At 47.3% G+C, this 12439-nt stretch overlaps 9 protein-coding genes across 9 annotated transcripts; 5 read left to right on the top strand and 4 right to left on the bottom strand.

Annotated features, from left to right (window-relative positions):
• Positions 1 to 193: 193 nt before the first annotated feature.
• Positions 194 to 1494, top strand: N7529_000086 (F-actin-capping protein subunit alpha; the record flags this gene model as incomplete). Its single annotated transcript, XM_057235617.1, has 7 exons — positions 194 to 250; positions 343 to 361; positions 457 to 572; positions 632 to 721; positions 783 to 835; positions 889 to 1026; positions 1143 to 1494. The coding sequence occupies 7 exons, from the start codon at positions 194 to 196 to the stop codon at positions 1492 to 1494; spliced, it is 825 nt and encodes a 274-aa protein (XP_057102420.1).
• Positions 1495 to 1941: 447 nt separating this feature from the next.
• Positions 1942 to 3092, top strand: N7529_000085 (PEX11 domain protein; the record flags this gene model as incomplete). Its single annotated transcript, XM_057235616.1, has 4 exons — positions 1942 to 2095; positions 2177 to 2331; positions 2388 to 2741; positions 2967 to 3092. The coding sequence occupies 4 exons, from the start codon at positions 1942 to 1944 to the stop codon at positions 3090 to 3092; spliced, it is 789 nt and encodes a 262-aa protein (XP_057102419.1).
• Positions 3093 to 3654: 562 nt separating this feature from the next.
• On the top strand, positions 3655 to 4188 carry N7529_000084 (uncharacterized protein; the record flags this gene model as incomplete). Its single annotated transcript, XM_057235615.1, has 1 exon — positions 3655 to 4188. One exon carries the CDS (start codon positions 3655 to 3657, stop codon positions 4186 to 4188), a length of 534 nt encoding a protein of 177 aa, XP_057102418.1.
• A 546-nt stretch (positions 4189 to 4734) lies between these two features.
• On the top strand, positions 4735 to 5475 carry N7529_000083 (uncharacterized protein; the record flags this gene model as incomplete). The annotated part of the gene is made up of 1 exon (XM_057235614.1): positions 4735 to 5475. One exon carries the CDS (start codon positions 4735 to 4737, stop codon positions 5473 to 5475), a length of 741 nt encoding a protein of 246 aa, XP_057102417.1.
• Positions 5476 to 5644: 169 nt separating this feature from the next.
• On the bottom strand, positions 5645 to 6169 carry N7529_000082 (uncharacterized protein; the record flags this gene model as incomplete). Its single annotated transcript, XM_057235613.1, has 1 exon — positions 5645 to 6169. The coding sequence occupies one exon, from the start codon at positions 6167 to 6169 to the stop codon at positions 5645 to 5647; it is 525 nt and encodes a 174-aa protein (XP_057102416.1).
• A 647-nt stretch (positions 6170 to 6816) lies between these two features.
• N7529_000081 (D-2-hydroxyacid dehydrogenase family protein) lies at positions 6817 to 7842 on the bottom strand (the record flags this gene model as incomplete). Its single annotated transcript, XM_057235612.1, has 1 exon — positions 6817 to 7842. One exon carries the CDS (start codon positions 7840 to 7842, stop codon positions 6817 to 6819), a length of 1026 nt encoding a protein of 341 aa, XP_057102415.1.
• Positions 7843 to 8154: 312 nt separating this feature from the next.
• On the bottom strand, positions 8155 to 8851 carry N7529_000080 (GNAT family N-acetyltransferase; the record flags this gene model as incomplete). Its single annotated transcript, XM_057235611.1, has 2 exons — positions 8155 to 8402; positions 8452 to 8851. The coding sequence occupies 2 exons, from the start codon at positions 8849 to 8851 to the stop codon at positions 8155 to 8157; spliced, it is 648 nt and encodes a 215-aa protein (XP_057102414.1).
• A 517-nt stretch (positions 8852 to 9368) lies between these two features.
• Positions 9369 to 10336, top strand: N7529_000079 (uncharacterized protein; the record flags this gene model as incomplete). Its single annotated transcript, XM_057235610.1, is given in 4 exon segments — positions 9369 to 9499; positions 9520 to 9675; positions 9692 to 9931; positions 9946 to 10336. The coding sequence occupies 4 exon segments, from the start codon at positions 9369 to 9371 to the stop codon at positions 10334 to 10336; spliced, it is 918 nt and encodes a 305-aa protein (XP_057102413.1).
• Positions 10337 to 10599: 263 nt separating this feature from the next.
• Positions 10600 to 11534, bottom strand: N7529_000078 (cytochrome P450; the record flags this gene model as incomplete). Its single annotated transcript, XM_057235609.1, has 2 exons — positions 10600 to 11006; positions 11069 to 11534. 2 exons carry the CDS (start codon positions 11532 to 11534, stop codon positions 10600 to 10602), a joined length of 873 nt encoding a protein of 290 aa, XP_057102412.1.
• Between the last annotated feature and the right edge of the window lie 905 nt (positions 11535 to 12439).

The raw sequence follows: 12439 nt of genomic DNA, 5'->3' as shown, positions 1-12439 counted from the left end.
ATATCCAAATGTCTCTTATCGCGTATATCTACTGGTGAACCACGTGCTTGTCGCTCGCTCTCCGCCTCCGACAGCTCAGCTGTTGTCTCCGCAAACTCCCAACAATAGCTACCACATAGACCTCTGGGTGATTTCAATTGCATTGAAGTCTCTTGCACCCCCTTGAATATATCGATACTACTACCCTCATATCATGGCTTCCACCGTTGAACTGGCATCCTCTTTCATCGAGGGTGCCCCGCCCGGAGAGGTATGCACGTCAACAATGATCCAGGAACCTTTGCTCACTGGTCAACATCCACCCAGGGCTAAATCTATGGTTGCTAACGTGGATTTATGTAGCTTTCAGATGTCGTCGCTGGTAAACCACCCTCTTAGCGCTCACTACCTGATCCGATCCCCGCAATCCCGACCCCTGCACATGGATGGTGATGCTGATTTCTGCCGCTCGATTAGATGTGCAAGCCCTGACCTCCGAGGGTGATGATATTGTTTCTTCCCTTTTGCCCGCATTCAAGCGATACAACGAAACTCAGCTTGCGACAGTGAAGTTGCCGGGATCAAGCCAGGAGGTGGGTTTCACCCAAGACAAAGTTCTCTGCGATGCCGCTGACACAACGTCCCTGGAAAGGTCATCCTTAGTGAATTCAACGCGCTGGAGGATAATCGCTACTTCGATCCCGAGAGCCAAACCTCATTCGAGGTCGACCATACCACACAGGTAGGTTTTCTCCAACCCAAGCGGTACACCGAGAGCCTGCGGGGCTAACTCGCGACAACAGACTGCCTCCGGGGCACAATCATACCACCTCGAATCTGAGAATGCAGACTTGATGTGAGAACCCCTCGGCATTGAGCTATGGGATATTCTGCTGACTGCGTTTTTAGCAAGTCTCTACTTAAATCGTTTGGTGTTCACGCTCGCGAACACTACCCCAACTGCTCTTATGGTGTCTACCCCATTGAAAACGATTCCGCCTTAGCTATCCTCTTGGTCGCTAACCGATACTCCCCTAACAACTTCTGGTGAGTGCTCAAATTCTTTTACACTGGACAGTATGGACACGGTGGACACAGTGGACGCAAACTAATCACTTGGACGATTCCCTCACTCGGGGGAGGATCGTCCGTCTCTTCAATAGGAACGGCCGTTTCCGCGCAATTTACCAACTTCCCGTCTCCTCCTCATCTTCTACCCTAACTGGCAAAATCCAGGTCGATGTGCACTACTATGAAGATGGCAATGTAGCACTCAACACCACCAAGCCCATCAGCATTAACATTCCTTCCATTTCTGCCGAATCAATTGTCTCTAAGATTGCGGCGACCGAGCGCGATTACCAGGAAGCCCTAAACAGAGCCTTTGTCCAAACAGCTGAGGGCGCATTCAAGGGTCTCCGCAGACAACTCCCCATCACCCGTCAAAAGGTGGAGTGGGAGAAGGTCGGTGGATACCGCCTGGGTCAGGATATCTCGGGCGGCAAAGGGCGATAGAGCAGATTGAAAATATTGTTGAACGCTGCTCACGGTGAATAGTTGATATATTCCTGCTACTTTGCAAGCATCCGGTCATTGTGCGTAGCAATTGATTTGTTTCTCATTTGTAAAACACGTTCCATCGTAGATGTAGTTATTTTGTTTTTCTAGTGGTGGGATTGAGCGATATATCCACGGATCTCCTCTACATGCCCTTTTGGTCAACCCTAACCACGCTTATTATGCCCCTCAATGGATTTTGAGAGTGAACAATAAGTTTCCTAGCATATATGGTATCATTTCATCACTTCCTCTCGGTGGTGCCAACATGCAAAGGATGAATAAGCAAACTAGTGCTCCAAGTGCAAGTGGCTTCGGAGGATCAGCCCGCTTTCGAGCCTCGACACACAAATTTCGCGATCCCTTGAGACATTATTTCCATAGAATTGCAACGGCACTGCAGCGATGATTTCACAATTCTCCCGTTTTGTTAATTCAGGCGCTGGTCTGGAGAAGACCCTCCGTCTGATCCAATGTGTCTCGCAGGTCGTCGCAGCGCTCACCGTGAGCAGTGCTCTGGCCGTGCAATTAACAACGGTCAAGCTGCAATTGGCATTGAGTAAGTTACGTTTTGAGTTTATTGACTACACCCTCCCCAAATCGACCGACAAAATATGCTGATACTAGGTCTGTTGTGTAGCGCGGAGATACTTCCGCTTCTTTGGGTTTATTGACTCCTTCCAGCGCGTGTCTGCTTTGCTGGGTAAGGATGGGTTCAGCTCCATAGCTGGGCTCATTGACCTAGCCAAATGGACCTGCTTTGGCCTTTATTTTGTCTTGGAGGACCTGACAACGGTGTGTTTGCTCCCGTTTCCCGGTTCCCTTGGTGTTCGGCACTAACAGTGAACTAGCTTCATGCAATGGGCGTCTATGCAGTTTCTTGGAATGATCGTGTCATGGATCAGGCCAATACTTTCTGGCTATATGCCCTCTCTTTCTCCATAGCCGGGGTAATCTGGGCTCTGCTGTTCGGCTCCGCACAGCAGTCCCCTAAAGAGACCAAGAAGGACCAGAAAGCCCAATCTGGGAAGACTGCACCGGTCAATGTGACTCCTGCCTCCGCTCTTCTTAAGAAGGCGCTGGTTGATGGATGTGATCTGCTCATTCCCTTGGAGCTTCTGGGATGGTGGCCCACCGGAGATGTGGTAGTTGGATCGACTATGATGTTGAGCACACTGCTCACTGCTCAGGATATTTGGGCACAAGTGTGATCTAACGTTGTATATGCTGTTGTTGCAATGATTTTGTCAATTGATAGACATAGACAAAAGGAGATGGTAGCCAGATGGTAGGCTTCAATATTATGTTTATAAATCATACAGAAGCATAAGCGAGACATATTCTGACAATACTTCGTACATCCATCACATCCACCGCACATTGAATGAAATATTTCAAAAATTCACTTCCAATCACAACAATCCATATAGAAAGACCAAAAAGAAAAAGAAATGGACTCGCGGGGAATCGAACCCCGGACCACTCCCATGCTAAGGGAGTATTATACCACTAAACCACAAGCCCACTTGATGAATGAGGCCTCGAGATTGTGCTAGATAAGGCAAAGTCTCTGTTTCCGAGTTTGCTGCGTGACGATCATATCCAAAATTAGTTTGGCCTTTCCAGATTATGAGAAGCACAGCCAATCAACAATTAGGATAAATGGATCAGTGTTCCCAGATCACGAAGTTCCAGATTGGGAAGGTGATCGACAAGCGATCAGGGAGATCAACGCTGCGTCCATCTGTGTTTCCATCAAAGACGCAATGAGATTCGATTGAATATGTTAGGACTCCGTCGGAGTCAAGGATGTATTCTATGCAGAAAGAGGAAAGTCAAGGTGAGCGGAATTGAATATACATGAAGTGGGCAGAACCTAACGAGGGCAGTGTGATGAGAGGAAACCTTCCTGTGGTATTTGTGTTGTATACGGCAGGGAGTTTCCCGGGTACGAAAAAACTGCACCCCTCATATTTCGCAGGGAAAAAACAAAACGAGAGATTGGTCCGTAAAGAACAAAAGGGAGGAGAAAAAAAGCGATTGGAGGGTATAACAAATGGGAGGAATCTCGTTGTTCCACCTGCCAGTGGCGTTCGAGCACCTGATGCCGATTTATCGATGCCTCGATTTCTGCAGGACTCTTCATGGGAACATCACAGTCACTGCTATTTCCTGGACCAGTTCACTTTACCAACAGAACCAGATGGTAGTCCTGGCCCCCTCGACTTCATTCCGTTGTTGTACACATTATGTCAAAATGAGAAGGCTGATGGGGTGCCCTTGGCTAGCTTGGGTGCAGCACTGGATGCTGCAGCATTTGTATCAAAGGTGAATCATGCAGAGGTGTCATTTCTTGAAGTTAAGGCTCGGAGGAGGTATGGCCAAGCTCTAAAACAGTTGAACCTGGCGCTGGAATCGGTAAAAGATGCTGTTCAAGATGGAACGCTGGGGACGATGGTTATGCTCATGCTGTTTGAAGATATCAACAGTGAGCGTCAGAGCCTCATGAGTACCCACGTCACTGGGATTCAGCACCTTCTCAAGCTGCGGGGGTCAAAACAACTTAGTGATCCCGCAACTCGATCTCTCTTTCACTTTGCGTTCACGCAAAAGGTATGGGCTATTTCCAGTGATGGACGTGTGTTTGACTGACGAGTCCATAGTTGATTCTGTTTGCAAGCCTAAAAGACCCTATGCAGATCGATCTGGATTGGTTATTGGAGTTGCTCATCATCCCGCACCCCATTTATCAAATGATGGCCGGGAACATTAAGTCTTTCCCCTGGATCGTTTCACGCCGAGTAATTCATGGGTCTCTTGTATCAGATGCATACCTTCGTGACAAAGAGTCGAAAAGAGAATCAGAGGGTGGCTGAGTTTCGTGTAAATATTCAGCGATATCATGATACCCGTGATAGAATGACGATCAATGTCATTTCCAATACGAACACTACCCAAAGCAACCAAGTTATATCCTAGATGCTATTCAACGGGTACGGGAAAATCAAGTGCATATGGGCAGTGAAAGTGGCCCTGTGGCTCAGCAGGGCGAACCTTGGAAGTAATACGAAATGCCAAGCAATTGAAATAAGGGTCAATCGCCCAATTAGGAAACTGTCGTATTCACCGTTTGATCTATATAATTCGCCCTCGACCCTATGATGTGCACTTCAATCAAGTTCATAACTCACTTCCGTTATGACTACTACACTTCAAGTCAAAGAAGAGACCTATGCTTCAGCCTTATCCGTAAAGTCTGGAAGCACTCTATGCACACTCTCTGACTCCGAGACATTATTTCAACCGTCGCGTACTCTGACTGTTAATGCGCGGGGCATCGGCGCCTTCCGCCTTCCAGTACCATCTCGTCAGACTGAAGTGTCTATTTACAACGAAGACGGAACAAAGGCCTATCTCTCTACCCGTGATAAAATCTCATCGGGCAATGCTGTTTTATCCAACCAAAGCGGAAGTCTGATCCGGACTGAATACTTCTTCGGTCCGAACCGAGATCCCGTCTTGCACTTGCTTCAGGCCAATGAGTCCGAACAGGTGACGGTCAATGGAAATTGGACTTCACGTACTATGCAATTTGTGATGCCTGGAGGAAGACAATTTGAATGGGGATATGCGAAGGAGAAACTGGCGGACGGTCGGAAAGTTAACCTTATTGTTTTCCGCGCGATTGAGAAAATGGGGAAGACCAGAGAGAAGAAGGCCAGGATTGCACAGCTGGTCCGCGGGGTGGATACTCGTACCCCGGGAACGTCAAAGTGTACCGCGGGGAATGGTGGTGAGCTGCAAATCGATGAAGTTGAATTGCAATTGCACAAACTAGATGAGGCAGTTGTGATTGCGACTTGTTTGATGATGTTGAAGAAGGAAATGGATCGCCGGAGAATGTTGCAATTTGCAATGATCGCGGGAGCTGGTAGTTAAGAGTGAGAGCTTTGAATGCTTTCATGGATTTAGTTATAGACTGTTTTTCATAATTTGCTTAATTCATCTGGTATCTATTCTCTATCGGATATCTTGTTTTCGTTCTATAGCACATTTCCTCGTCCATTGTCGTCCACTGGGGATGCCTGCCCCTTGCCTTCTCAATTGCTCACTTGCGCTCGCCCAATAGCTCCGCGATGTGGCCGTTGAGCCAGTATCCATCCAATTCCTCGTTAGACATGGTCTTGGCTCCAGAGATCCAGCCTCTGCAGACTCCTTCACCCGCTCCGCAGGTGCACTGGAATGGTTGATCCATCTCCCACTCGGTACTCGGGTAGAAGAAAGTGAGGGCGTCACCAGTCTTCAAAGGACGGCCATCCACGACCCGCACTTCCATGCGACCCATGTCGAAGACCAATGATGGCGCGCAGGAGTGATTGCAGTAGACCAAGTCGGAATTGAGCTCGATGTGGCTGTCGCGGCCGGTCTGTACGCTTGTGTAGGCCTTCTTTCCGGGAGTAGCCGTGGTGATCTTGGCAAAAATGGCGCCCGCAGGGAGATCAACAAGTGAAGTGGCTCCGCTTCCAAATGCTTTGGTGCTGCGGTCGACGCGCAGACGCTCGGGATGGGTCGGGGCAGAGAAGCCGGCGAGGGGTGCGGGGGACACGGAAATGGGATCTGCGGATGGAGCCATGTTGTAGAGAGAGAAAAAGAGAGAGAGAAAGGAAGAAAGAAGAAGAATATCTCGGAGTTTGAGTACAAAATATATTTAAACGAAGGGAATTGGAGGGGAATTGAGGGATTTTAGAGTTATTTAAGACATTCCTTCAACCGAGGGAAGCTTAGAGAGATGCGCATTCCTTTGACCGAGGCTCATGACGACAACGCGGAGAGTAAGCCTAAAAGCGATTAACCCGCATCCACTAAAGTCCATTGGCATTAGTCGTGGATCTTTAGGCTCGCGTGGGGACTTGGATCGTCTAGTGGTTGATCGTATTCGTCGTTCGGTGAATGTCCACATGCAAATTACCTAGTCCTCCGTACACTATTGTATATTATGTCTCTCGGCCTCCAACGGAGAAAAGAAATAGAATTCAATTCGTACATAATAGCACCCTGTACGTCGGGTATCCTGACTTCTTTGATCTTCCCAGTGGTACATCCTTCAATGAATTCTCAAGTTGTGTAGCCGAAATTCGACCTGCAACTTGGTTAATATTCAAGACTGCCTACATATGTACATATGTAGGTAGAATGGAGTATGTACCCCCGCATTTTCAATGAGGTTGGAGTCACAACTACGGAGTACAATTTACATCTATATGGGTCTCTAAACCTATCTTAATTCATCTTGCGCAATAGTTCCTTTCCATCTAGCCATCTCTCCAAATTCTCTGCAGTTTCTCGATACCATCCTCGCAGTAGATCTTCTTCTCCATATCCCATGTGAGGGGTCAACAGCACCTCACTGCGCCCATCTTGTCCCCAGGGAGTGGTTCGCCAGGGACTATCGAGAGGCAACGGTTCTGGATCAAATACATCTAGCGCGGCGCCACGAATCTTGCCTGCATTCAATGTCTCCAGGAGCGCATTCTCATCGATCAACGGACCACGCGAAGTGTTGATAATAAATGCAGAGGATTGCATATTTGCCAGCTCAGCCGAGCCAACAATGCCGCGGCTTCGATCTGATAAAACGCTGTGCACACTGACGATATCGGACCGTTTGAAGAATTCCTCTTTGGATGCAGCGACAACAAAGGTACCAGCAGGAAGACCTTGAGCCTGGGCTTGCTCGTCGGCCTTTGCTTGTGTCAGGTTTGTGGACCAGGCTAAAACCTTCATGCCGAATGCCAGACTCGCAATGTTTCCTACTTGTGAGCCTAGCTTCCCCAAGCCGAGCAGTCCCAGTGTTTTTCCCGACAGATTGACCCCCAGAGAGCCTTGCCACGCGCCACGCTTGACAGCTGCATCATCGCGGGCGAGATTGCGGGCGAGTCCCAATATCAATGCCCATGTATGCTGCACAGTCGAATTGACACCAGGCGGTCGGCCCTCGGTTCCCGCGACAGGGACCTTGGCACACGTGAATGCCTCGAGATCTAGGGCCAGATTGCGAGTACCGGTGGTCAGAAGAAGTTTCAGATTGGGAAGGGCGGCGATTGTTTTGGCAGAGAAAGGTGTTCGCTCGCGCATTGCTAGAATGATATCGAAGGGCAAGAGTCGTTGGATGAGAGCATCGTGTTGTGTAGGATCGCGGGGGTCAAGGGTCTCGGGGAAGCTAGAACTCTCGACGCGTGACTCGTGCGTGAAGTATGCGGGCGCAATGCCCTGGTAGTCATCGAGAATTGCAAATTTGTAAGTCATGGTGTTTTAATGAGAGAAATATACGAAAGAAGCAAAATAGAAAAAAGAAAGAGACAATGTACCTACATATAGGTCGCTCGGCACGCTTAAAAATCTCCCCGCATCGGGGAAGTGACAAATTCCCGAGACTCCGGCTTTGCATTTATCCATGAGTTCATATACATATGAGTGTGATTAATTAAATTGGTAGGATTTAACTCCAATTAAGAACGCTACTTAGCTGACTCGGTAGGTAAGATCGAAAAAGATGCAGATCCCATCTATATAAGCCAATTGATGGACATGTGTAAGGATAAAGCGAGTACAAAGCAATTATAAAACGGGATCCCGCATCATCATATAATAAGACTCCACTCCAGTCCCTCCATACTGTGCAAGGTCCATCGTCACCTCTTCCAAGTGCCTCCATCCATATTTGAGATATAGCGGAACCCCCGCGGGGGTTGCTTCGAGGAAGATGCGTGACTTGGTAGCATCTGCTTTTTCTATACCCCATTTCAAGATTGCTGAGCCATATCCTTGCCCCTGGTATTCTGGTAAGGTCGCTAACAAGTCAAGAACTGTAGTGTATAAGTAAGATACCTCCTCGGCAATGCGGGGTCACTCAACGGATGTCATCTGGTCTGGTGTGTCGTTCGCGAGCTTCTGCCAGGAGTTGTTTGAAGGCTTTGTAAACCGTCTCATTCATTGGCCTCGGTGTGTATGCATCGATATTCTTGAGAATCAAAGCAGCCTCATCACTTAGTGTGACATGGCTTTCCCCAAGTGAGGCCGGAAACTGCCAGCGGCTATAGGTGACCAATTCCCCACTGTCGTTGTGAATTTTGACAACGTGCATATTAGGATTTGCAAGATGTCTCATTCCGACATGGATTTTAAATTCCTGTATCGTGTTTTGGTCGGACTCTGGCCAAACTGCGCCGAGGAGAAGGCGGCTTTGGAAGCTTTGGACATTGACTTTAGCAAGTGCTGGGCCATCTGCTTCAGTAGCATATTGAATGAGATGCATTATTTGGTAGTGAAAAGCAACAAAAAGGATTAATAAACGAATTGAAGGGAAAAAAAGAAAAGAGAGAAAGGAGGGTTGAAGGAAAGTGCATGTTTTAGTAGTAGCAGAACAGGGCCCCGGGGCATGTCAGAATAAATGCCACTAACCCTCATTTGTACCCCGATACGGCCCCGGTCTCATCTTTTTTTTCTTTTCTTTTCTCATCTTTGGTTTTGTCAACATGATCAGCCATCAATGGCACTATTAGAATCCAATTGTCTCTGCATCAACTTTTCGGACAAAATGCTGCCAAAGTTCTGCTGGTGGTCGCCTTCGTTTACTTTTTCGTCTTTCGATACTGCCGCCTATGCTTCTGGCGGGATTCTCATTCGGCGTTTTTTGATATCTCTCATGTTTTTGCGTGAAAATACAGTCTATGAGAACATCAAGCGATTCATTACATTGCCAATTTCAACAATCTATTCAATGAGATTAACAACTTCGGGGTGATCAGTTGTTGGGCAAACCTAGTCCTCTAATGTGTGCCGCACTCGCCACAGTGGATAGCGACAGAGACAATTACTTTGAAGGTACCGCAGGCTTGCTACTGAGTGATCTACACCCGGGGGATTACCATGCCTTCACCTCACAGTCTTGGTTGAGAGTACCGTTTCCAGCAAACATCCTAGTTGGGGCCAACGATGGCTAGACCGCGTGGTAGACGTTGTATTGACTTACAATTCCACTGAGAACGAGCTACATCATTTGAAGAAGCTGGAAGAAGAACGTAACTTCTATAAAAGGGTTGTATGTTATATCTTGTTGAAATGCCGACTGACTCTCGTGTCTGACTGCAATCAGTGTGTATGTTTACCACTTCAACCGATACCTTGAAGCTGACGCCCCGTACATCTTTATCCTTGAGCACGATGTCATTCTTGCAGATGGCTGGCTGATCAAGGCCCTGAATAGTCTCCGTGGAATACCCCATACCCCATATAATGGGTCATGGGTCTACCTCCGTCTCTCTATACCGAAACGTCGCTCTCGTGGACATCCAATGACTTCTGGTATCGAAACATGCCTCTGGGGTTTTTGCTTGTTATGTTATCTAGCTGCGCTCTTTTGCTCGGTATTCGCCAGCGCTGGCCTGTCACTCATCTTTACCTTGACAATTGGACCATCGCAGCCGTGTGCTTGATAGTCATTCCCGCCTTTAGGGAACTGCTGTACACGATGGGAAAATACTCCCTTCTTCCCCAGCAAGGGGTGGTTGTGATGATTGGATATGGATGCTGTACTCAGGGTTTGATATTTCCTCGGGAGCAGGCTTCCAGCACTGATAGCATAATTGGAGAGTATGCAGATCATACTGGATTGACACACTTAGCATTTGCACCACAGAAAATGCAGCATGTCGGACTACAATCAAGTCGTGACAATCTTGAAATCAACACTCAAAGCACGTGGGTGTTTTGGTTTGAAGAACCAATGCCGAGAAATTGAAAATAGAGCATGGGCGACTCGTGACAAAATCTGGCTTTCGGGCGATACCACCATTCCATAACGAGTTTACGAATTGCATGAATTTCTTCATTTGCTAACCATGGAATTGAGTTTAACGGCTTGCTTAGAAGTTTCATTGATCTGCTGCATCAGTTACATATGACGACGAAGTATATTAGTGCATAGGTGTGTATCGAAAGTGACCATAGAATGATACTGTCCAATCGATCCTGATACGACAGAGAGATAGCCAAGCTCAGTTGCTATGACTCTTGCTGTTTTCTGATCTCTAGTCTTGCGTCTGGGTCGCTTAACATCTCAAAGCCCATCTCCACAACCTTTGGTTTCATACCTCGAGGAATTCTCACATCATACGTCAGCAAAATCATTGCCAAGGCAATTTTGACTTCATTACTGGCAAAGAATCTCCCAGGACAGATAGGCTTGCCAATTCCAAAGGCGATATGCTCGGGACTCGTAGATGCAAGTGCTGCAGTAGCACTCCCAGCTTCCCGTAGGCGAAGGAAACGATATGGGTCGTATTTGAAAGGGTCTGGATATATTGCAGCGTCCCACATCACAGAAGAGTCAACGGCAAGGTTGGTTCCACGGGAAATCGTCATGCCATTGGGTAGAACAACGTCTCGCAAAGCCTTCCGTTCAAGGTTTACTATGGTAGCAGGATCAGTAATCTGTAACAAGAATCATAAAGGAATAGAAGTCACCGCATACCTAGGCTCCCGGGCTTGATTCGCTGAATCTCTTCTTTTATTGCGCTATCCAGAAGTTGCATTTTGAAAACTCCTGCGGTTGACCAGCCACTTTCCTCAACATCTTTCCTTGCTTCCTCTCGTAGAACAGGAACCAGCTCTGGATTAATACAGATATCCAAAATAGCCTGCTTGAGTAATTCAGAAGTCGTGTGCATTGCACTTATTGCAAATGCGATTTGAGCCGCAGCGGCATCGTAAGGGCGTCCTGCGGCGACTTCGTCCAGCCACTGGATTGTGTCCTTGGGGTTTGGGGCCTTCTCCCTCATTCTGCGGTCAAAGACTGGCTGCAGCATAAGACGTGCAAGATGCATTTGCTCACGGCATTTTCGAAATTCTGGTAAAAATTCTGGTAAAAACCAATGCACAAACGGGCGAAGAAGGGCAGGCCAAGCACGAAGTGATCGGACACCCATAAAGGTATTCATGGTGGAAGTGAGAATGAGCTTTTGCCATTCCTCATTGCGTGCTAGCTCAGGCCCTACGAAAACAGATGCAGACATGCGTCCAATGAAGCTAACTGCATGTTGTGACCAGTCAATCGTATGCCAGCCTGAAATAGATGTTAATTGGGGAACACGAAACGACGATAAGGAGATCATACCAGTATCGTCTGTCCAGGCCCCCCCCAGAGCGTCCGAAATGTGTTCGTGAAACAGTTCACACTCTTTTATAGGGTGTCATGTCAGTAAGACCTGCGTTTCAAACATTGATGAGCAGCCCGCACTCACGACTATCTTGATTATTTAATTTCGTTTCAGTAACATTGATCAGGATTTTTCGGGGATCCGTCACAACTTTCTGACCTTCCATTCCGGGATAGGCGGCGAAGTATTCCTGATTTGAATTTGTGAGTTAGCAATATGGCCTTGATAGAAGAATCTTCAACAAACATCATGGACATATTTCTGATGATCCAAATCGGAACATGTTTTAAGCCAGTCTGTATAAGATGCTGGAAGAATTATTCGAGAGCCAATCGTTGTTATGATGCAAAATGGCCGTTAAACTGGAGCGTTATATAACTAGTAAGTGTACATTCCTTTTTGTAGGAGAACGAGTGACTTTGCCTTTTGCACCCCTTCTTTGATTAGTCCCCTGGCATTCGAGATAAACTCCGCGTGAGCTATTTTCAACGTCATATCCCAACGATACGAGTTGACAATTGGGATAGTTGGTTCTTTTGTTCGCCATCTGAGGGCCACGAGGGATCCCAATAGGACGGTCAAAATGACACCAATGGAAAAATTGTCGAGATTATCGAAAGAGTGGTAAAAAGCGTATGCCATAACCGACAGATTATCCTAGATTTTACCTCAATAAAGTCAGAAGA

Source organism: Penicillium soppii, assembly GCF_028829465.1.
Source record: "Penicillium soppii strain IBT 18220 chromosome Unknown utg000001l, whole genome shotgun sequence".
In the NCBI taxonomy this organism is placed as follows: domain Eukaryota; kingdom Fungi; phylum Ascomycota; class Eurotiomycetes; order Eurotiales; family Aspergillaceae; genus Penicillium; species Penicillium soppii.
This window is presented reverse-complemented; position numbering and strand designations above follow the sequence as displayed.